Consider the following 24,187-nt stretch of genomic DNA (forward strand, 5'->3'; position numbering starts at 1 on the left):
AAGCTGTTTAAAGACTTAAGCGAGTTTATATTTTTAAAGAAGTTACTTGCTTAGTCCTCGGCTTGATTTAAAAACGTCCTTTAAATTTCAGATTTGACTTTCTTTGTATAAAGTGTTGCCTGTGTAGCAGTGATGCATTTTCTTTTTTAGAAAAGTGCTGCATGCAGCAGTTTGGCGGCAGCCTTTTAATCTAAAGGCCTGCAGGAGCCAGCTTAGTCCAAGCCTATGAGATAATAAGCTGTGAGTGCGCCTGTATACTGCAGTAATTACATTTAAGGAGGTTTAAAAATGACTGCATTATTGGTGGATCCTCTCCTTCATCCTTGTACTGTACTTGACTGCGTTTTTAAAAACTTGAGACTGACAAGTGTTTTTTGTTCAGTGCTTGTGTCTTGTCCATGTTTTCTAGTGCACTCGTCATCCTTTGGATAACGATGCGTTTGTGCTCACTCCTTTTAACCCAGCTATGGCCATACTGTGGCGTATGAACCCCCCCAAAGGGAAAAAAGCTCTGCTTAAGAGGATGTGAAAGACTGCTTTGTCTCAAGTGTAAATGCCCGTTTGTGGTCAGCTTCAAACTGGAGTTTCTGCTAAACATCAGACTATGATCAGAGGTCTCAACATTTCATGTCTCTTAAAGGATGTTTTTCATGTCAAAGCTTAAAGATTTTGAAGTGGGAGCTGTTGAAAGTCCAGTGCAGGGAGCAGGGGAATGATAAAGAATATGAGTCGGAGCAGCTCCCTGCAGTGTAAGCTGTAATGTACATGATCAATAGTGTTTCTTCCGAATCACTGAACGAGGGCTTCCTGCTGAGTTGGATGGCTGACTGCCCCGTTTGGTCCTCACTTGTTTGAACAGGTGAAAACATAAAATTTTATTTGTCAGGGTAGCAGATGGCTTTGATTTTTAAAAAAAAAAAAAAAAAAAAAGAGGGCCTGTGGTGGTTACTCTTTACTTTCCCTAGTTAATGCTAATCTACATTAAGAATGCTTAATACATTGTGCTTTAAGATTACACAAGCTCATAAAGGAGAGCTGCCTGGGAGAAGTAAATTGGGGACTCGGGATTAGCAAAGTGACTTTGAAAGCTTAACAGCAGTGGTGACACTGGTCAGTGAGGGGGATCTACTATTGTGGGGAAAAGATGACAAAAATGGGAAGGATTGAAAACTAGAAGGGGGGGGAAAAATATAACCAAAGGGATGAGGGGAACTCTCACTGGGAGGATGATGGAAGTATACAGAGAAATGCTTTGATCTTGGAGAGGAGCTGTGACCTACATGGATGCAGTAATTTGATTGTTTCTGGAGGAAATAAATTAGCTGAGGAGTGTAACTGAGGGAATCCTTCAAGGGGTTTGTCCTCTAGCATAAGCCAGAGGCAGTATATATGTAGGTGAATGTAAAGCCATGGAGAGATGGGTTAACAACACAAGCAGGAAATTGAAATGACTGTTGAGAAAATGGATGGGGGAAAAACAAAGTGCAGTAAGGGAAAGAAGCTGAGTTGGGTGTAAGTGCATTTCCTGGCTGTGAGTCTGGGGAAAAACTCTTAAGCTTCATTATGCAAGATAGTCCATTGTCCTGAGTGGATAGTCTTGATCCCGACAAAGCTAATCTTAGCTATACTTGCATTGCTTCATTTGCTTAAGCCCAAGCTATGTAGCTGAAATACAGGGCTCAGCGTGATTAGAATGAAAGTAATTTGGCTGCTATTGCTGTGTATTTTTATTTTCTTAAATTCATATGCGTCTTTCATCTCTTTAGGTGACTGTAAGTTGCTGTTATCTAAATAAAATTGAATGGTCTGTTGTCTTGCAAATCCTAAATCTTCCAGAACTACGGTCTGCCATGTGAGATTTGTTTTTAAATTTGGACAAAACAAGCTCTTCCCCAGATTTGTCATTGTTTTGAAAATCTTCATAACAGATGTTAAATGCTATATTTTTACAGGCTTTCCTGGTTGCAGTTTGTTTACTTGTTGTTTGGCCTTAGTTGTTGTTTCACCTGATTATACTGACTGGTTCCTTTGCTCTATTCTTTACACTTTCTTCCTCTTCTCCAGTTCCAGACCCACCTCTGATTGACCTGTCCAATAGCAGAGTCTATAATGAGGCCTCAATCTGCTGGAGGCTCTCTGATGACCACCTACCTACTGATCACCACATGCTTGAGTACCGCAGGTGAGTGCAAGCATGACTTTGGGAGTAGAGGGATGTGTAGCGCCACGGATGAGTTGCAGATACTTGAAGGAGAAATATAATTTTTCTCCAGACTTGGAGGCCCAGGCCAGTCCCCATCCCAGGAAGATGGTGAGGACAATGGTGTCTGGAGGGCCACAGACAGAGTGTACGGCCCCAGCACCGTGGTGTGTGACCTGGAGCCTGACAGTCTGTACTCCTTCAGAGTACGAAGCTGCAGGAACTCCATGTTCAGCCCCTACAGTCCTGAGGTCACCTTCCACACGCCACCTGCACCCGGTAAGCCTGAGACGCATGATTTATTCCAATTAGTTAAAAATTAGTTGCATTTCCCCTTCAATCCTGTGTTGGTTCTTCTGCTGGAGACGGAAGAGTAAAAGTGTTAAAGAATGTGGTGACTTACTCAATTCAAGCTGTTGTTTGTTGTTGATGCTGAGCTCATTAATGACTTGCCACGCTGACTACTGGAGGACCAACCCCTGTTATTGGGCCTCTTTCTGGCAGCAGCTAAGCTTTTTCTATCCCCTCTAGTTCTCAAAGCACGTCTGTGCTGAATGCTGTGCTCGACTTTAGGGAGATTATAAAATGATGGATGCTCCACTGTTTTTAAAACATTTTTGAATTTCCTTACAGCATGCAGGATGGAGGTAATGAAGCAGAGTGGTGGTGCAGTTTATCACCATAGTAATGGCTTTTGTTTCAGATTGCTGAAACCAATATAGCTTTTGTCTGTGTGCGTGGGAGTGGATGGCATGTCAGCTTGGAGAAGAAACCTGCAGTTGCATCTGTTGCTGGCATTCTTAAGCTTTCCTCAAAGATGCAAGGTGGAATTCATTAAAAAGGATTATCATTTCCAGCCATCTGCTGGGCTTGAATTCAAATGGAGCCTTCCCAGTAAGGGACTGTATCACTTTGATTTACATCCTGCTTGGAAGGTGTTAGTCTCCTCACTTTGGGCTGTTTTCTCTGGGTGTATGCTATAATTTCAGGAGGTTTGCAGAGCCTTTTTTGTAATGAGTCATCCTTAAAATCTGATAATCTCCAGGCTCCACCACTCCGTCATGCCAGGAGCCTGTATCAAAATCAGCTGTAAACATGTTGCATCCCCCTGTGATCTGATAGGCCTGCGTTTTGATTTGCGGATAAGTGTTGTTATTTGTGGTGTTTTGTTGTGCGATCGGAGCGTCCACATTCCTGTGCTGTCTGGTTCGTTTGAGTCTGAATGGATGGACTCTGCGTGCGTCAGTAATGAGGTGGAATTTCAAGCAAGGGAGGCAAAAATGCAAAAGACAAAACCTACACCCTTGTAGCTCCTGCAAGGAGCTGTTTATGATGTAACAGCTTCAGTTTAAGACAGCCTGATGTTCCTATGAGATGCTAACACTCTGCCCCCAGCCAAGCAGGTGACTGACATGTCAAACATTGACATGTCAGTCACCTGCTTGGCTTAAACTTGGCTTGGCTTAAACTTTGCCTGTTCTAAGTGCTCATAAGTTGATATTTACATGAATTTGATTTAAAATGATTATTAAAAAATGGTTACCTGGAAACTAATTTCAAGCGGCATAAATTGTATGAGCTATCGTTTCTTTAAAGATTTAATAAATGGATGGTAGCATCCATGTTTTATTAGGAATTTTGAATAATGCTTCCATCCAGTGTTGTTCCTATTTGCCCCCTGGCTGTGGCAAGAAAAATGCAGACGGGCCTGTCGGACATCTAGCTTCAGGAGCAAAAGCATAAAATATCTGTAAACCAATGACATGATTGTTGTTCTTAGCAAACCTGACTTGTCAGTATTTTTTACCTGGTTACTCATCAGTGTTGAATCATATTTTTAAAGAAGGATGAGCCATTGACACCAGTTACAGAACCTGTTTATTAATAAAAATTTACTTATGTTGATTTATGATTCAACTGTTTAGTGAGATCAGGGAAACCTTAGACCCACTGATACCCAGATCGATAACAAACATAATAATTGGTCATTGATTGGAAGTAGTAGAAATAAGTTTTTGCATTTTTACTTAACTGAGTTTTCTAATTAAATCGACTTGGGGAAAAATAAGAAATCCAGTCTGAGACATGGGTTCTTGCACCTGCCTTATGTATGGAGGGAGTTGCAGCTGTTATGTTCTGCAATATTTCCTCCGTATCTTCCACTAAAACTGTACTTAATGAGGACAGCACAAACTGTTTCTTTAGAAATGGTATGGACAAGCACAAAGCATATTGGCCCTTTTTTCTTTTTTTTTTTTTCTTTTTTTTTTTCCCCCCTCCCCATTATGTGGTGCTGCATTCTTTAGGGCTGGAAGAACAGATGGTGGTTTCAGAATCTGGGTTAGAGAAGGTGTGGAGGAGGGGGGGGAAAGGATTTGTACTAATGGTTAAAGATGACCATTTATGTCAGACAAATTCCTCAAACCCCCCCCCCCCCCCCCCCCCCCCCCCCAACAGCCTTATACTTCTGCATGATGTCACATTCATTGTTGACGTTACAGTACAAATAGTTGCTGAGGACTTGTAATACCGCAGTCAAATTTAACAGATGGTCTCCTGATGCTTCTGACTCATGCATCCAATGTCTGGAGGGAAAAGTCACCCTGTGTCACTGTGTATGTGGAATCAGTAGTTCAAATGATGTCAGATGTAAATATCTGATATTGTGTGTGTGTGTGTGTGTGTGTGTGTAAAATGGATGTATAGTCTACAGACTGTCTTTAGTTTTTAACCCCTCAGCCATTAAAGGCTATGGTATTGCAGTCGGTGGATGGGTGGGAAACATGGACACTCAGGTTTGTGAATGCGATAACTTGAAAATGAAGCAACACAGAACCTTTTATAAGTTGATACCGTGGGCATTTCTATTGCAAGTCTTGGACAAATCTGCATCTCAGTGAACTTGAGGCTAAGGTCAGATGTTTAGAATCTGAAAGTTTAGTGAATGCGATAACTAGACAAGGATTTCACCTAGGGGTTTGAACTTTTGGTGTATAACCCTTTAGTGGAATTTCTTGGATGTCAGGGTGCACAGAGAATATTGAATTCTTTATATAAAATCTAAAGAATGGAAACAGCTCAGGTCACTTTGCATACATATTTCAACATCAGCGATACAAAGTTTATCATACTTGAAAATGGGAATCTACCAGCTTGTGTGCAATATTTGAAACAAATGCAAAGCTAAATAAGACTGCATAAAACTCCTGTCTCGTTGTCTTTTCACACGTTGGGTTAGCTTATACAAACATGATCATCATGCCCTAGTTGTTTAAAGGACTTCCCTAGACGCATGCTAATTAACTAGGTTTTCCCCAGTGTAGGCCTCAGATTGGAGAGAATGGCTGAGTGAACCGGCATAATCATGTTAGCTTGTATGTATCCTGGTGCATGGTAATCATGGCCTTTGGCCTTCAGACTATTTATAGAATACATTTGCAGCCAGATGAGAAATATAGGACATGGTTTCATTAGACTTCTCTGTCATGGTGTTATGATGATGGTGGTACTTGTAGTTCTTTATGTACATTTTAAGATTGTATTATAGCACCCTCTTGTGTCAGTCTTTGTCACTTACCCAGTAACAGAATAGAGAAAATATTCCCTTTTACGTGAGCTAAATGCTCAATAAGGACTCTTCTTCTGAAACTGGGTCTGTTTGTCCCATTCATATTTCTGATTTCCATGTACTCCTCTTTGTTCACCCTTTTTATGTCCCGCTTATCTAATTCTTCTATTCTGTCTTTTTGCATGCAGTGTTTGGTTTCCTGTTCAGTGACAAGTGTGGATTCAGCACGGAGAGGCTCATTCTAAATAAGAGACGGGATACTGTGGAGAGCGTAGCCGGCATGGCCTTCCTGCTCGCAGCCGAACGTGTGCAGACAGGCAGCTACATTGGACTAGATTACATAATTGGGGACACGGGCATCTCTCAGGGAAGGTATGCAAAACACAAACAACCAACACTGGGACTTGATACAAAAATCTCACTGAGCAGTAGATTTTGTTTCGTCAGTGCAAAGTAGGTTTAATTGCAAAATCTTCTGCCAGTTCCCAGGTTTGGTACAAATGAGCCCATTAGTGAATGAATGGGCAAACTGGTCATCATAACCTCCTCTTTCTGAGGTGAAAAAATTGCATTTTTATTTTTTTTGCAGACATTACTGGGCCTTTAAGGTGGAACCATACTCCTACATGGTTAAAGTTGGCGTGGCCTCCGACACAAAGCTGATTGAATGGTTTCACAATCCGAGAGATACAAGCAGCCCAAGGTATGTGCAGCCATATCTCCCCCCCCCCCCCCTTATGTTTCTATAATCTATAGGCATGTGGTCTACAGGTGACAAATCTAACCATAACAAATGCAGTATAGCGCCAAGTGTATTTGAGCCATACCTAATCCTGTGACGCAAGAGAACCAGTATAAACTCTTAAAGAGCTTATTGAGACGAAGCTTGGCCTTTTCAGCAAATTAGCCCATGTAAAGGAGAACATTACATAATGCAAATAAATTTGACTTCTATGGTAATTATGTGACGCATGCAAATTGATAAGGACCAGGCAGTGTTCAGACAATGCTTAGATGTTTCCTCCAGATCAGTTGCCTGAAATTCACAAGTTCATCTAATAAAGTTCTGCATAAACTTTCCAAGTGCAAAACAAATCTTTACTGGTACCTTCCTTTTACCAGGTATGACCACGACAGCGGGCACGACAGCGGCAGTGAAGATGCATGCTATGAGCTCTCCCAGCCCTTCACCCTCGTCACCTTGGGCATGGGCAAACTCATCATCCCGAAGTCTTCTTCAACGTCTAGCTCTTCCACAGCAAACGCACAGTCAGCTGACCCCGGCAGCCGCATCCTTCCTATGCCCCAGCGCTTGGGCATATGCCTTGATTATGACGCGTGCCGAGTGTATTTTTACGACGCCGACACTATGAGGTGCCTTTACGAGAGGCAGGTGGATTGTTCGGGAACAATGTATCCGGCTTTTGGCCTCATGGGCAGCGGCAAGGTTCAGCTGGAAGAGTTCCTAGCCAGTAAGAGACTGGCCTTCTAAGGAGTGCATTAAGCCTGGAATCCATTTCATCTTTAGTGTGTTCTGGGAAGAACAGGTTTTATTGACAGGGTGATGGAATACAATTCAGACCATTTTTGAAGGTCAAATCAGGCAGATGTGATTAGGGCACTTGGTCCTAATGTGGAAATGGGATCCCTGCCAGGGACTGCCCCCCCCCCCCCCCCCCAGTATTGGCATGTATAATGTATTACCCACACGAAGATAATTACGCTGAGTATCAGTGTCTGCATACAGAGGTCTTCGGTAGTCCGTATAGATGTAAAAGGTCTTCTCCATATACCAAAGTCTCTGGATCTGGTAATTGTATTGGACCTGGTTTTATGATGAACTGCTCAAACTGAGTCTTTTAACATTAAACGCCTTCGATCTTCCTTTCCTTTATTTTTTTCTTTTTTCAGGTTTCGGTTTAAATAGTGTTTGTTTCAATTAGTGGGTGGTTTGTATTTGCTTGTTTTCTGTAACCATTTACGTTAAGGTAGCAGCATAGGTGTAGATATATTAGTGGACCTGAGAGCCTGGTAGCTAACTGAAGCTAGCGCCTTTGTGCCTTTTTTTTTTTTTTTTTTTTTTTTTTTTTTTGAAATGGATGAATTAGTTCTCTCTAGCAACCAGATGTTGACATTAAATACTGGATGTGAGGATTTGGTGTCGGTACAGTTGGATCAGACACTGGCCTCGTAGATATTAGAACTTATTTACTCTTTGTCACAAACGCTACTCCTCCTCACACTTATGTTTAGCTGTTTTTGCACAATAAAATGAGTCTTGCACAATAAATTTTAGTCTTCACAGCTGGATCACTACTTAGCGTAAACGTTGCCGATATACAGCTATCAGTACACTCTCACAGCTACCTTCACTAACAGATATAAACCCTGGAGTATTTACTGTGATTTGAGACTTTTTGTGTTTCCTGTTTTGTTTTTTGTTTTTTTGTTTTTTGTTTTTTTGCTTTCACTTCTGTTGCACAGCACAATTTGACTTTAAACACCATAAAACTGTCAAGGTATCAGAACACCAGGTGCTTACTGTTTGACAGCTGCAAAGTCACAAATGGCTCTTCACCACTGATGCAGTGCCAGTTCTACTTTGGTGCTTTTGAGAACCAGCATAAGCTTTGACATGTTTGATGCAAATGTTGCATGGCATTACATAAAAGTTGGGTCTTTTTTTTTTCAGCCTACATCTGTGAATCACCTAACTTTCTTGCAGTAGTGCCTTTTGTAGCCACTTACTATGAATCCAAACTTGGGGCTAGCTTTTAGGACCCAGTAGTGCTGTCTAATTCAAAGGCATGGAGCTAGTTGTAGACTAGGCACTGCTTTGGTGGAAATAAAGCATATTAGCCAAAGCTTTTTTTGGTTCTGGTGCTGACTTGATTGCAACCCACATCTTTGTGGCCTCACAGCCTTTAGTTTCAGAAAAAAAAAAAAGACCTAGCTCTTCAGGTTCTTACAAAAAGTGCTATCACAAATTGCACTGTTTAGTAGCTATGCTGTGTAGCATGTGTCGCTATCAGATGCCAGAGTGGCTGATTGGTTTTTGTTTTTTTTCCAAAGGGCACACTAGACTGTTCAATAGGAAACCACATTTGTTTTTTGTATACACGCATACTGTATGTGGTTGCACCTGGGTTTGCTTGTACATGTGTATATATATTTTGATTTCTGGAGGGTTAGGGTCGTCGGTGTGTGTGTGCGTTTTCTCAGGTTTCTGGCCTCGATTGAGGCTCAATGCTACCTACCTCTGTCCATCAGGCCTGGAAAACCTTAACTACTGTACCTTTCCTTACAGAAACTAGTTTGATTTGATTTACAGCTGTCCACCTAACAGTGCAGTATCTGCCTTCTTTCATGTCACGTAATAAGCTGATTGCTTGTGTTTGCTTTTTAATTCCATGTACAGTTTAATCAAGAGTATATTATTTTGGGTGAAATTAAGTACACAAATGTTCATATAATCGGTTGGTGTTTTGCTTGTAGATCACTTTTGATGGAAATTACTGTAAGCAGATGTTACCTGGTTCAGTTGCCTTTTTTGGGAGACATTCTTGTTTTGGGTCTTAAAAACATGAAATTTGCTCTTAATTTTATCTGGATAGAAATTTTTAGTCTCAAGGTGAAATATTTAATTTCTCTTATGGTGCAAAGTTTTGTGTGTGTGTGTGTGTGTGTGTGTGTGTGTGTGTGTGTGTGTGTGTGTGTGAAAAATTTTTTTTTTATTCCCCCCCCTTAAATGTTTATTTTCACTTGAGTCCTCAACATCTTTGTAAAACACTTCTATGCATTTATGAATTGGCAGTGCAGCTTTTGTTTTATTTCCATCACAGAATGTATTCTTAATCACAGAACAAACTGAATGTCTTCAGGTTCTTAATTTTTCCTGAGTATGTAGTTGTTCCACTTGAGGGTCACAGCACACTCATGTAGTTTATAGCATCCTGATACAAGACCTGTAATCGCAATACCACAGCTGACTCTACATTAAACTGCATCCTAAATAAGATTTTTTTTTTTTTTTTATTTATTTTTTTGTTCTTTTTGCTTACAAATTTAGAACCAAATATTTTTGAAGGCTGGCTCTCAATCTAATTCCAAGCTAGCACTTTAAAAATCTGTAGCATGTCAGCAAATGTTTGGCTCTGCGTGTGTGTGTGTGTGTGTGTGTGTGTGTGTGTGTGTGTGTGTGTATAATGGGTGTGCAATATTATTGGGCTGCAGAACTGAAGAGAACACTAAAATTTGCACTGCTAACATTTTCTAGGTTTTGTGGTTTTAAGAAATTGGGCTTTAGCTTGATGCAAAGTAAATGTTGAAACTTTCTTTTGTAAGTGCAACACTGAGATTTTCTATCCTGTATATCGGTGACAGTGCATTTCTTTAGAGAACTGTATGTGGTGTGTAAATGGTGGATTTCTGTGTGTACCACGTTAAAGATTTGTCATACTTTGCTCTGATTCATGTAAAGGCTACACTTTAATTTCTTGTGTGGGGATTTCATGAAATAAAGGCTGTTTTTAAAAGCAGATTTTCTTGTGATCTTTATGTATTTATACAGCTGTGTGGTTACTTTTGTGCGTATTACAACTGCTGAATGAATCGAACATTGTTCCAGTTACCAGACTTAAAATGTTCTTCAGCATCATCACAAGTCCGGTTACAGTTAAGTCTTCATACTTTACAATCATACTGCAAACAAGATTTTATGTTAATCTAGATATAGTATGCATTGCAATCAACATTTGAGACTGAACCACAGAATTTGGATAGTACGGCCAGAATATGACAAACTTGAAACTATGGATCCATCATGCTCGTTGTGTTGGGGTTTCTCGGTCCACTTTGGGCCCTTAGTATCAGCTAAACATCACTTAGACACCAGTCTTATCAGAGTGTTATTGCTGACAATCTTTACGTCTTTATGGCCACATTTTAACCATTTTCTGATGTGTACATTTAATTTGAGCTTTGTGACAGAAACTTCGATGAAACTGGTTTCTTGAATGTGAAAATGAGGTAGCTGTACTCGAATGGCCTCCAGTCTCCAGATCTGTCCAACAGAGCGCCTTTGGAACGGGAGATTAACATCATACATGTGCAGCTGACAGATCTGCAGCAACTGTGCGCTGCTGTCATGTCAGTATGGACCAAAATCTCTCAAGGAACGTTTCCAGCACCTTGTTGAAGGTACACCACAAGAAATTAAAGCTCAGGTGTGTTTATTTAAAAAAAAAGGAAAAAAAAAAAAAAAGTGTAACCCAGTACTAGCAAGGTATGTGTCAGAGCCAGCATGTGTGAATCCTTTTGATAACCTGCACACTTTGGCCCACCCCTGATGATGATAATAATAACTGATCAGCTCATTCTCCAGTATCTAACAGTTTCACTTCTGAATTTTCAAGCAGGGCTGTATCCAAAGATGTACTGAAAATATATTTTTAGTGGCCTTTACCCTCATTTCGAAATGCTTTATTTTGTAAACGTCGTGCATTTCTCTTTTTTTCAGTCTTTTCTTTTGTCTTATCTGTGCAATGATACTTCAATTCCCATGTGTTAGCAATAATAAAATTGAAAAAACAAAACATAGCCTTCACATTTTAGCACACAAAAAATAACAAGTAGTCATTTAGGAAACCAGAACCCTGCAATCCTGGTATTTAGTGGTTTCTGACTATAAGGGCACACATCAGGATTCTTTTCTCTTTTTCTTGTGGTTGAATTCGCCAAAGAAAGACTGAATCGTCCAATCATCCACCTGCAGGAGGATGCTGGTCTGTGAGGGTATTGGAGGAGGAGGAGGAGGAGGAGTACGGACGTCACGTTGTCCACGCTCGCTGCCCGTCGTCGCAACGCGGAAGCGACGAACGAGGAAAGGGCGAATCCACGTCACTGAGGTGTCATATTGGCGTCAGTGCAACACAAGGTGCTACCTATCCCAGATATTTTCATTCATGTAGGTTATAATAACTCGTATGACCACAAAGCGAAGGTATATCCATCTGTTTGTGCGCCGGAGGGGGGCCTCGGTGGAGACTCCGGGATTCCTCTGAAGGTAAAATACGCACATTTGTGTGTTTGTCCGCTACCTGCTAGCCAGCCTGACCGGAACCACCGGACGGAGCCTGCCGCTGTATTTCCTCCGGACACCGCTGACCATTGCGGAGTAGAGAAAGCGATTCCCACTGCTTTACCGATTCAGCGTCGTGGTGGCGATTAGCGCCAGCACTTCAGTGTCCCGGTCTCGGTTAGCTAGTCGGGATTTAAGGCTTCACAAGGCTTCAGAGCGTTGTTGACGTTTTCGGTTTGACAGTTGTCGGCGCCCCGCTGAGGACCTGCTGGCTTCACTCATTTACATCCACAATTCTTATCTTAATGCAAATAATTTACAATCAGAAGCAGCTGCAGGCTGATTCACGGGCACAATAATAAATGAGCAGGGTGCTCTGAGCAGTTGTGAGAAGTGCAGGTTAAACTGTAACTACAGACGCTGAGGCCCATTCATTGTTGTGATTTTGAGCCCATCATCATCAGCAGCAGCAGATCTAAGAAGCATGTAATTCAGCAGAAGCTTAAAGGACCACAGCATTCATTGCTGGAGCTCATGAAAGCAGTTGTGAAATGCCTCCTGTGGCCTCAGGGTTATCTAACATCGCTGCTTCACCTTAATAGAAGCTTTATTATTGTGCGTGGTTGGCACACAGCGATGGTCTGTGTTGGTAGATGGAAAAATCCTTATTTTGGCATGATGTGCAGCACTGTTTACAACAGTATTTTGTGATCATGGCTCCAGTGATCCCGGTGCAGTGTATCACACTCCTATAAAAATGTATGTAATAGAGTGTAAGTGTGTTGCGGCTGAACTGCTGGATATTACAGGGTTATTAAAGTGTTATAAGTTGCTTGTGAGTGACACAGTTATAACATCATTCTGTTGCTGTTCATTCAGTCGATTTGTTTGCTCACATATTACTTCTATGCTTCATTAATCCTTCAAGTTTCCTATATGTATCCTGTTTGCATTCTATCCACGATACACTCACATGTCTTCCCTATTTAAACATTTACTGTCCAAATATCAGGCTGACGTCTATATAACAAGTTGCTTAGTTTATGTTAGGATATGTTTGCAGACTGCACTTTACTAATCTTCCATTCACTCTAGCAATGGTGACGGATTACAGTTCTCAGTTCCATTCATGGTTAAATTGGCATCCTATCGCTTAAGATTGTTTTTTGTTTTCTCCACATGCCCTGGCTTGTGGGAAAGAGGTGTGTGCGTCTATTAAATATTATCAACACAGACAGTCAGAAGAAGCTAGATGAGATAGACTGATAAAAGACTAGTTATAACCTTGGCTGTATCACTAGATTATTTGTAATGTAGCACTATAGCTTGTAGTTCAAATCCAGTAGTATTTATGTTTTTCAGCATGGAGGTATTTGCTAAAAAATATGGGAATGTTTTTCTTTGATAACACTGTCTACAGCAGCATTGCAGCCTGCTTACTCCTATGAAAACACACGCTTTTCAAATAGCACTCCTTCCCTGCAATCTTTCATTACATTGAATAGAAGAGTATGGTTTGCATTAACTCTAACATGTGGTTATGGTTTTCAAAATTATCGCACCCAGAACCTGTTTTATAGGAAACACCCATTTTTCACACCCTATACACACCTATTATTTCAAACCGATGATCATGTAGAGTATCAGTGTAAAATTACTCTGAGATGGGAGGGTGTCTTTGTGGCATTGTCTGCTGATTGTTAACTATTGTTGTAGGGTGTGTCGATAAGATGCCAAAAACCACAGAGCGCTGCATGAGTAAAGTTCTTCATTCTGTTTTGGTTTATTTGAGGATTGTGATTTTAATGCATCACTATTGTTACATGGAGTGAAGGCCGCAATGACAGAAAACGTAACCTGTCATGTGTTTAATTTGGGAAAACTAGAGCTGGAGATCTAGAAACGTGCTTAGAAATCTTTCTTCTCCAATTCAAGTAATTCTTGATTTAAGTGAACATCTAAGCGGACAGTTATATAGAAGCAACGCCAGCTCACAGCAAAACGAACACTTTGCATTCAGCTCAGCAGCTCTCAGACTAATTGCAAAGCAAAGGGGAACTCAGATTAGGTGAGGTTTTGCTTCCTTTTTTGTAGGTAACCTCGCTTCATGAGCAGTTACTGATGAGTTTAGTCAAATGCCTGAGTGTCTGTTAGCTCTTTTGAGCCTATAATGTAATTTTATGTTAGATTATAGATGACAGCATGATTATAATAAAACAATGCTTCCAAAGGTAGTATTGAGTGAGTGTATATTTGACATTTTCAGCCCCTGTAAAGTCTGACAACAGGTTGTTTGCCCTTATTGTTAAATGAGAGAGGCGTTCTCAATCTGATTTAATCTGTCTAATTGGTTGTCTTAATCGGTTAGCCCAGAGTACTATGACCAGGTCAAATGGCTGTGTGGTGGGTTGAAAATCTAAAGCTACTAAACTGTTGGCTAATCTGAAAAGGAAGCGTTTGATACGGCTGGTGACCGCTCTGTCTTGACTTGCACGAACAGCTAGATGTGATCGAGGACAGACCCTAGCCTAATACGTGTGCGTGTGATATTAACGCCGTTGTTTGGCAGTACTATTTATTGACTTCCTCTCTCTCTTCCTTTTCTGTTTTATACGTTGCATTGAGTTAAATTGTAATTTAAAATTTGCATCACATTTAGAATATGAGAACATTTATTTTCAGGTAGGTGACGCTAATAATACACCACTTCAGAGTGGAGAGTGTTAATGTAAGCTTATTAGGCAGAGATTGAAAACAAAACACTTCAGGAGCTCTTAGAGAGGTCGGCTCTTCAATAGTACAGGGACTGCATAGTCACTGTTACGCTTACTGAGTGCAAAAAAACAATGACAGGAGTATTTGCTCAAATGAAAGCCTTCCTTTATGACTCAAAAAGGGGAACTTTAGTCAGTTCCTACTAGCAGTGGGGCATTGTGTTTACTCAGAGACTCTCTTTGTAAGGTCATGTGAGGAACATTGTTGTAGGCTGACGCTCTAATTTTGTATTCTCAACAGCCAGTGCAGGTGAGAGGGTGAGCTATAGGCCAGGAAGTTATGGTTGGCCATGAGTTGTACTGGTGCTGTTATATTTTTTTTCCAAAATTCTGGTCTTTCCTATTTTGTTCTTTTCCATGTTGTGCTTTCAGTCAGTGGCTGATTTATTAGTGCTTGTGAAAGCTACATAGTAGTTTATAATGTATGGATAATCTGCACCACTGCAAACACATAGAGGTTCAGCGCGTAAAATCTATAAATCCATTACTGAATTTTTTTAGGGGCATTTTTTCCCCTTTATTTAATAGTGAGAGGAGAAAGACCAGGGGAACACACACACAGTGAACCACTAAAGAGCCACAGGTCATTTCAACCATATTGCGTATGGCTGAAGGTGATACTGGACGTCATTTCCTTACCCCTCCTAATTCAAGTGCAGAATCCTAGCTATGGTGGTCAATGTAGGATAAACAATTAAGTGAAGCTTGCTTCTGTGATACCGAGGTGAGCTTTGAGGATACGCTGAACTTTTCTGTTGTTAAGCGCAGAAAAACCTCTGTTAGCTGCTGTTAGCATCTGTTAGCTGCTGTTAGCATCTGTTAGCTGCTGTTAGTCTCTGTTAATGAAACATTTTTTAAAGTTGAGATACTTAGTGGATAAAGTCTCGTATAATGTGGGAACGTAATTAAATTGTTTATTAGAAGGAAAGTGTATATTTATGAGTACAACATTCTTTTTTCTATCAAATGACCTTAAAAAATGAACTTACTGTATCTGTAAATAACTGTGCTAAGATTTGATCTTTTTCTAGTACATCCATACAAAAAAACCCCCCTGAAAGAGCGCTTAGGATATTTTGTAACTCTCTCTTCTTCACTTCTTTCCATTCTGTGTTTGTCTGGCTCTCCCCTTGGGTTAGGTCTGTCTGCACAATTTAGTTGTCAAGTAAATGTTAATTGCAATGTGTGAAATGTTAAACAGAAATCAACCCTCCAGGTCTCATAGCAGATCTAATAATAGTCACGTAAAAACTTTCTTTACATGCACTTCCAAGTGAAAATGACGTTTTGGGGCAATAAAGAGCCTTTTTTACTGTTTGATCTTATGAAATATGAGATGTATCAGAGCAGCAGTTTTTTTTGTGAGACACGCCAGATGACCTTAAAATAGGGATGCGCTAAAAGTGAAGTTCTCGGCTAGTATTGATGTTTTTAAAAAAACAATTTGTCCAGTAGCCGATGCCAAAACAGATGTTATTTTTTGGTTTTCTTGTTAGTTTAATCCACTTTTGTGCTAGAGAGAAACAAAGAAATTCTCATTATAAAAAAATAATTGAACTATTTTAAAGTCTTTCACCCCTTCATCCCTCCTGTCTTCAGACATTTAGCAAGCCCTGAATTGATGTGGCTCAACAGATGAACATCGACTGCTGCTAGCGCTGAATGTTATCTGACAGGCTGATGACAGACAAAAAGGCCTTTTACACCCAGAATACCTGCTTTACCGAATGAAAAATACTGCCTCTCATTCTGTGAGATCTCACACCTTTGTGAGAGTGTTAGATCCGTCTTTGTTCACATGTACTGATGTACAATATACAGAAGTACACTTCAGCTAAGCCCCTTCAGTATGCTGGGTGTATTCAGACTTGACAACCACTTTATTTGTATGGAATAAATGTGAAATCAGATTCTGTTTTTGCCTCTTTTGAGCTCTTTTGAGGCAGGTGTTTGATAAAATTTTTCCATTAGAGAAAGTTCACACATAGACAGTAGGAGAAATGGTGTAAACAACACTGTTTTGGTTTAAGGAGTCATTTCACATGCCCGATTTGGGAAAAATCTCTTAAGTATGACACTTTTTCCATATCAGAATGGGTAAAGATGCAGCAGGAACTTTAAGAGTGGGAAATGTGAGCAGTTTGTGCAGTTAAACTCCATTTTTGAAAAATAAAATTGTGCTCCAAGGGTTAATGGACCGGACTTTGAGAGTTCTTAGCCACATAAGGGTTTGGCACCAGAGAAGAAGTGGTGTATGCCATGCAGTATTCAGGAGTTGATGAATGGTTTATTTATTAAATGTTTCTGTCTGCTTGTTCTCTCAGAGTGGCCCACTGCCTCAGCTTTTAAATGGGTGAATCAGGCTCACGGCGATCAACTCTTGTTTCCCGCCTGCCAATCTTCCGCCGCAGCAGCAGCAAGAGGCAGGAGTCCCTTCCCTCCTCTCCATCTTCAGGCGGAGTGGGAAATGGCGTCCACACCTCCTCGCCTTCCAGCACCAACTCCAGCTCCGGCAGCACCGGGAAACGGCGGAGCCTGTTCCGCACGCCGTCTCTCAGCTTCGCAAGTAAACGGAACAGCGATCCACGTGTCCAGCCTATCAACCTCAACCTCACACCGCCGCTGACACAGGGCACCGATGCCAACGGAAATAATCAGCAGGCAATAAGCACGTCGGTGTCAACGGGGTTCAGCGATGGCGGCGGACGGCCCAAGTCACGCCACTCATTTGGATTTGGCAGCCACAAGCAAAAGAAAATCACACGCTCTCAGACTGAGGACTTTGACAAGGCTTCATCATCGTCCTCTACGACCAATCGAAATGTGTTCATCAACTGCATCAGCAGCTCGGGAACCAATGAGGGCGATGACTCCGGGATCCTCGATGACTACAGTGGCGGCAGTAACAACAACAGACGGTCATCACGCCAGAAGAAACAGCTGCTTCCGAAGTCTTTCTCAGCTCACCAACGCTTCTCCCGGACATCTGATCATCACAGGCCCCCTGAAGTGAAGCTGGAGCCTCCCAGCACCACCGCTACCATCACTCCAGGGGCAGGAGGGCTCACCCCAGGATCCTGGCCTGGTGAACTTGGTGCTGGTGGTGAGAGCTCACTCCAGTCCCCTATGATATCAGAGGATCGAACCACAGCGATCACTCCTTCCGAGTTCATTCCAATCACTGAAGACTCTGTATCTGAAGTAGATGCGCTGCCAGCTCCGAGCCCCGGATCGGGTTCAGCACCAGAACCGGCCTCTACACCAGGGGTAGATAAGGAAGCTGCTCCACCCGATCATCCACCTGTTCCAGAAAACTTCAGCGTGGCTGTCTCTACCTCCCAGGTATCATGTTTGTTTTGTTGAAGAAGGTTTAAAATCAAATGGGGTTAACCAGTATAGACTAACAATGAGTTTAATAACACATAACAGCTTTTATGATAAAAACACACCACATTTAAATACTAAGTAATCGGTCTGCATGTAACCAAATAGACTTAAAAAGATCAAAAAATGTTAGGGCTTCAGGAATACAGCTGCAGTTGCCGTTAAATGCAAAAACAAGAACAAGCACAAAGGACGAGTATTTGTGACCACTGTTTGGAGTGTGTGAAATATGGAATAAAAGTTGAGCACCGGGCATAAAAAATCCTTTTATTGAAAGAGCTTAGGCATGAAAAAGAAGACTAGTGCATGTCTGAATTCTGCCCTTCCCATTTCACACCTTTACGCTCACAACTTTTCCTCCTTCAAAGCATTTATTCAGAGATATTATTCTGTTTTACTGCCAGCTGAGGGAACTTCAAAAAATGAAACCACTTTCCTTTATGGCTTTAGAGTAGTAAAGACTGCATTATTTTGCCTTCTAAACATGTGCACTTTGGTGCATGAGAACACAAACATCCACCTTTTAAATGCTAGCTGAAGGGCAATCTTCTGTATGTAAACTGTTAGCTTTTTGCTTCATTATCTTGCCAGTGAGAAATTTGAACTTTGCACATACTAAATAAAATGCCTTCTCCTCAGGTTTTCTTCACTCCTGCCCAATCAAGCACTGAAAAACCCTTACTCCCGGACACCAGCACAGCCAACAACACGGACTATGAAACTGCCGTTTCCGTCTCGGAGCCTGAGACGGCCGTACCCTGCCTACCTCTGCGGGAACAGTCACTGGAGGAGAGGAAGGAGAGGGAGGAGGAAAGGAAGGAAGCGAGGAAAGAGTTGTCAGCAGAGAAGAGGGAGGACTTGGACTTAGAGAGGAAGACAGGTTACCACACAGAGACCACAAGTGAGAGCGAGGCGTGCGTCGTACGCAGTGAGGGCTGCCACTCTAACCCTGAGCAGTCAGAGAGGAGGGCAAGAACCACGCGATCTTTTCAAGAAAGAGGAAGCTTCTGCGGCTGCCATGAACCCAGACCCTCTCACTTGAGGAAACCACACACAGGTATCAAATTCAAGCAAATGCTTGCAGGTAAATAACATATTTACATGCAAAGCCAAAGCCACGGGCATACAAATGTATACAGCCTATGTGGTCAGTGTGAGTCATAGAGCTGGGCTGATCCCATGATGTAAGAAACACACACCAAGAAAAAAATGTACACACGTTACGTTTGCTGGAAACTAAGCCTTTAACTTCACACATACACTTAGTTCACTTTGACACTTTCATTGTCTTGTACTTCTTTCCACACTTTATGACTTAAACACACAGATTCACTGTACTGACTGGCATTTCCAAAACACCAGTGTAGGGTTTGGCAATAAAAGGCTCAAAACGATATCACAACATTTTAAGGGAACTTACGATCATGATTTTGATGACAGTTTACAAGATATAGAGAAAAAGCTACTGAACAACATTTTATCTGCAATTGCAGCGGCAGAGAGCAGCATTTATTACTGCAAACAAAATGAGGGCATTTTCTGTCCTCCTTTTCCAGCGAGTTACTGTCAGTGATGACAGACTACATAATTGAAAGTGTAAATCTGTTGCCACAAGGTGCCAGCAGAAGCAGCTTTACAGCGCAATAGTGGTGAGACAGCAAACCAAATCAGTAATTTCATTCCACTGTTTGCTCGTCCTGTCACACCGAGCCATGCTTGGGGGAGTCATTTGTTTACTATTGGTTGCACATGACCAGTTGCTAGTATCTCCACGTCGTGTGGATTCTGATGGTGTGTTTTGGCCTCAAGTGGCGAAACACATTTGGTACTAAATCATCATCGTGAGAAGCTGACACATGGCTCTTGCTGTCAGATATGCCTGGGCTTGTCTTGTTTGGAATTGCTGTATTGATTGATATCATTGATATCATGATATGACACTCATTTCATGAAGCTTTCTACATGCTGTTCTTGAGCTAATCTGAAGGTCACATTAAGTTTGTAGCAACTGACTCTGCGCACTACGCACCTCAGCAGTCACTGAGCCCACTCTGTGATTTTATGTCGCCTACCACTTTATATATAACCTTCACTTTGTTATAATACCACTAATAGTTGACTGTCGAATACCGGAGTTGTTGCACAGGCTGGAATTCACCGAGCTCCTGAGAGCGACCCATTCTTTCACAAAGGTATTCAGAAGCAGTGTGTATGTTAGGTGCTTGATTTGTACACCTGTGACTATAAAGGTTATTGAAACACCTGAACTCAGTTATTTGGGTGGGTGCATAAATACTTATGGCAGTATAGCATACATCATATCAGGTCTTATTACCATCTTGTAGCCCTTACCTTTGACTCTTGCTGCTATCCTCTATCACAACTCACCCCTAACACCTTTGTCCGCCTACTCCACCCTGGCTGCACTCTTTTCTTCACCTCTGTTAAGCACCATTTGTTGCTTCGGATTTGCATGAGACAGGCGAAAGTACTTAAACTCATCTGACTTCACCCCTTCTGCTCATTGAATGGTCACTGTTACACCTGTCTCCTTCTCGTTCACAGACGTGTATTCTAACTTTCATTCCTCCTTTCTAGAGCATACCTCCACCCCACCTGTTTCTCTTCCACCTGCTACTTACTCTCAGGGGCAATCGCAATGTCATCAAACGTTATAGTCGATAGAGAATTCTGCGCTACTACTACAAACGAGGGCTCATCAGGCCCAATCCCTGATGTAATCCTACCCCACCTTAAACTCATCTGTCACTCCTAACATACACCTCATCACTGTCTCACTGTCCTCAAACATGTCGTGGACCTGCGTCACATGCTGATGCATGCAAACATATTGAACGTGAATCATTGTCGGATTCTAAATTGTTGTTTTTCCATGAAAAAATTTATGGCAACAGTATTATTGTATTATTGGAGATGTTCATTTGTAAGTATGATCTGAACAAATTGCTGTTAATATAGTCACTGTTACGTTTTCATCAAAAAAGATCCACATTCATCTCTGCTGAAATGAGTTTGACAGTAAACATTTATTATGAAGTTAAAGTGATGCTATGCTCCTGCTACTTCAGTGTTGTTTGGTTTTATTACTTCCCTATGCGTGATTGTACAAGTGTGAATTAGAATGCCAATAAAAATCTTGAGAGTTCATTATCAAGCCTATCAAAGAGATTCTCCCAGGAAGCTGATAAGTGGAGGTGCTGTAAATTGGCATAATCGAGATTTAAAATGATATTATTCTCATGTCTCACAGCTTGTTCCCACTTGATGATTGCAGACTACAAGATGATTTGTATTGACATACGGAGCATAATGCCTTTGCATTGTTTGCTTCCAAATTGTTTGCTAATTCAAAGTTGGGAGTGAGAATGTTTCCAGACAATAAACGAATTAGGGCTGGAAATCGGCAACATGAATTTCAAATCAGATTTGAAACTCGTGTGGCTGTCAGTCCTTCTTGCAGCAGCTCAGGCAGTTAATCTGGAAAAATCCTTTCAGTATATTAAATTAGTGGCAGCTGTGGACTGACTGAAACAATAAGTGTCACATTGAAAGTGTTTTTCTTAAATAAAGCTGATTTGTTAATGCTATCCTTAATTCACCTCCAGCTGCTGCAACACAATGCGCACTTTCTTCTTGCCAGACTTTCTCTGGTAACAACAAAAAATGCCTACAAAACGGCTCTCTTGAGCAGCTGAGTGCTCAAGAGAGGCGAAGAAGAAAGGGTTGAGCGGTTGGTGACGACTATTGGGGTGATTTGTGACAGAAGGAAGCTGCAAGAGTGAAAAGAAAGGTTTACAATATGGTACTGAGACCTACTATGATGTGTGGTTTGGCACTTACAACAAAGACAAGAAGCCGAGTTGAAGATGCTAAGATTTTTGTTAGGACTGACTGGAATGGAAAAGAAATGAGGAACAGCTGAGGTTGAGTGGTTTAGAGACAACGTTAGAGAGGCAAGGTTTAGACAGTTGGGACATGTGCAGAGGAAGTATAGTGGATATACTGGACACAGGATGCTGAATATGGAGCTCCCAGGCAGAAGGACAAGAGAAAGACCACAGAAGCGACAGAAGAGGATGTTAGAGATCGAGTGAGATGAAAGCAGACAATCTGCTGTGGCGAGCCCTAAAGGCACCAGGCGATAGAAGAAGAAAATTTGAATCATTCAAACATGAAGTCCAGGGTTTCACTGGGAGGACTGTCTAAACTGTTTGATGAGGAATCAGAGGTCAGTTGCATACCGGCAGTACAGGCACTTTTGGCTGCTCCCTTATTTTCTTCGCCACAGCAGATGGATCCACTCGTTTGATTTGGTTCACACAATTTTATGCCAGATGCCATTTCTGATGCAGTCCTCTCTTTTATCCGGGCTTAGTGCTGGCATTATGTCGCCTTCTGACTGGATTTGTGTTTCCTCACGGTCTTGAACTGAGGATCTTTCACTTGTGAGACAAATGTGTTAACCACTGTAGCGCTAAATTGTTGTTTTGTCACCTTCACAGTTGAAACTGAAGAGACTGATAAGAAACTTGATAATCCACCAAGGTTTAGTCATGTTCAAAACGTTTCCTGTATAAAATGTGGGCATTGATACACTTTGATGATGCTCCCGATTTGCCTTTTTTCCCCCTTCTGTTAGAAACTCTAGAAGGACTGTAACCTTGATTATTGCAACTGTTCAAGGCATGCTGTTGTGCAGTCGAAACATGGCTTGATTGAAGGACTGTCTGCAAGCGAACACGTAACATGGTATTAATGGCCTATTTTAGCAACACACAGACACACACAGCATGTTGCAATCCCTCCTGAAGGAAAATAGCTGAATATTGATTTACACTTTGAGTTTCTGGCTTCCAGGCAGTGAGAACTACTGACAGACTATCACTGAGACAAATAAGCTCATCTGTTGACTCTACAAAAAAGGAATTTTTTGTGCAAACATTTGAACAGTCTACAATAAGGGTCCCAATGTGTTGTAACTCCATGTGTAGTTACAGATGCAATCATGGCACTTCTTCAGTGTTCTCATGTCTGCTTAGTTCTTGCATGAAGACTACCGACTTACATGCCTGTTGTTTGCGCGTGTAAAGGTTCAGGTAACAGTGTGCAAGTGTAGCAAGAAATAAGGAAGATAAAATGGCTCATACAAAGTCTTGTTTTTGTGTGTCTGTGTGTCTCCTCTTGCTTAGTGACAGGATGTGGTATTGTCTCTCTGTTTTCACTTCAATCTTCTAGGAGATCAAAATAGAGCAATTATAACAATCTTTCATTTATCTGTCTAAGGAGTATTTCCCCTGAAAACAATAAATAGCATTTGACCAAAAGCAATATTGCTGAAAAGCTTTGTAAATGGAAGATTGAATGTCGTTTAAAATGCTGAATATATAAAACATTGTGATTTAGTTTCATGAAACAAAAGCCCCTTTCTAACAGGAAATAGGGCTGACTGCATTAGTAATACAATAAAACATGATTACATCTATGCTTGTGGAATCACTGTTATAACAGTTTCACCTGAATACATTATTTCTCTCCATCTGTCTGATTGTGTAATTCTCTTTGTTTCATTCTTTCCTCCAGCCTCACTGTGCAGCAGTGCCAGCCCCTACCACGAGGTGATGCGGATGGAAAGACGTCTGCGCTCCTCGTCCGAGGGGGCTGGTGGTCCTCGTATCCATGGAAACCACAGAGAAGCCCCCGGCATGGAGGGATGTGGTCTGCTCAAACACAGAAACAACTCCTCATCGTCTAAACTCGGGAGCCTGGTAGGGCTTAAGCTTTCTGTGTTTGTTTGTGTGTTTATTCGACAGCAGTGCCCTTTGATGATTATGTCATCAGTAGTTGTTTGTGCACATTTGCGGTAAACTATTTTTTATTTATGTATATATTTTACATCAGCTAGTCATATATTTTTGTGAGGTTATAATACATAATAAAGCACAAAAGTGTAAAGAAAAAAAAAGTTAAAAATATATCATTTGTGTGTGTTTCTGTATATTTAAAGCACTTTTGTGCTTTATTATTTGTGTGGTATTGTGTTGCTTTATATCATGCATATATACTCATTTGTGTTGAGGTGTCTACGGGAGTTTTGCCTTTTTGGTCAGTGATGGAGGCACTTTATTAAATGCACGCATCTCAGATGAGATATTGGCCACACC

At 41.3% G+C, this 24,187-nt stretch overlaps 2 protein-coding genes across 10 annotated transcripts in view; both read left to right on the forward strand.

The window, feature by feature from the left end:
- Positions 1-10,306, forward strand: part of trim36 (tripartite motif containing 36) — a 33,156-nt gene extending 22,850 nt beyond the window's left edge. For all 6 annotated transcript variants that reach the window (XM_076890930.1, XM_012918088.3, XM_076890931.1 and 3 more), the window contains 5 exons: positions 2,065-2,182; positions 2,274-2,479; positions 5,957-6,140; positions 6,358-6,471; positions 6,891-10,306. In XM_076890930.1, the coding sequence (XP_076747045.1) occupies positions 2,065-2,182; positions 2,274-2,479; positions 5,957-6,140; positions 6,358-6,471; positions 6,891-7,260 (992 nt within the window). In that variant the 3' untranslated portion in view covers positions 7,261-10,306. The remainder of the gene's footprint in view (positions 1-2,064; positions 2,183-2,273; positions 2,480-5,956; positions 6,141-6,357; positions 6,472-6,890) is intronic.
- A 1,315-nt stretch (positions 10,307-11,621) lies between these two features.
- The window catches only part of ccser1 (coiled-coil serine-rich protein 1), a 138,278-nt gene continuing 125,712 nt past the window's right edge, over positions 11,622-24,187 (forward strand). For 3 of the 4 annotated variants that reach the window (XM_004547248.5, XM_024804494.2, XM_004547250.3), the window contains exons 1-4: positions 11,622-11,832; positions 16,946-17,963; positions 18,645-19,062; positions 23,607-23,791. In XM_004547248.5, the coding sequence (XP_004547305.1) occupies positions 16,971-17,963; positions 18,645-19,062; positions 23,607-23,791 (1,596 nt within the window). In that variant the 5' untranslated portion in view covers positions 11,622-11,832; positions 16,946-16,970. The remainder of the gene's footprint in view (positions 11,833-16,945; positions 17,964-18,644; positions 19,063-23,606; positions 23,792-24,187) is intronic. The other variant, XM_076890934.1, reaches the window with a different exon arrangement.

Source organism: Maylandia zebra, linkage group LG12, assembly GCF_041146795.1.
Source record: "Maylandia zebra isolate NMK-2024a linkage group LG12, Mzebra_GT3a, whole genome shotgun sequence".
NCBI classification, from domain to species: Eukaryota; Metazoa; Chordata; class Actinopteri; order Cichliformes; family Cichlidae; genus Maylandia; species Maylandia zebra.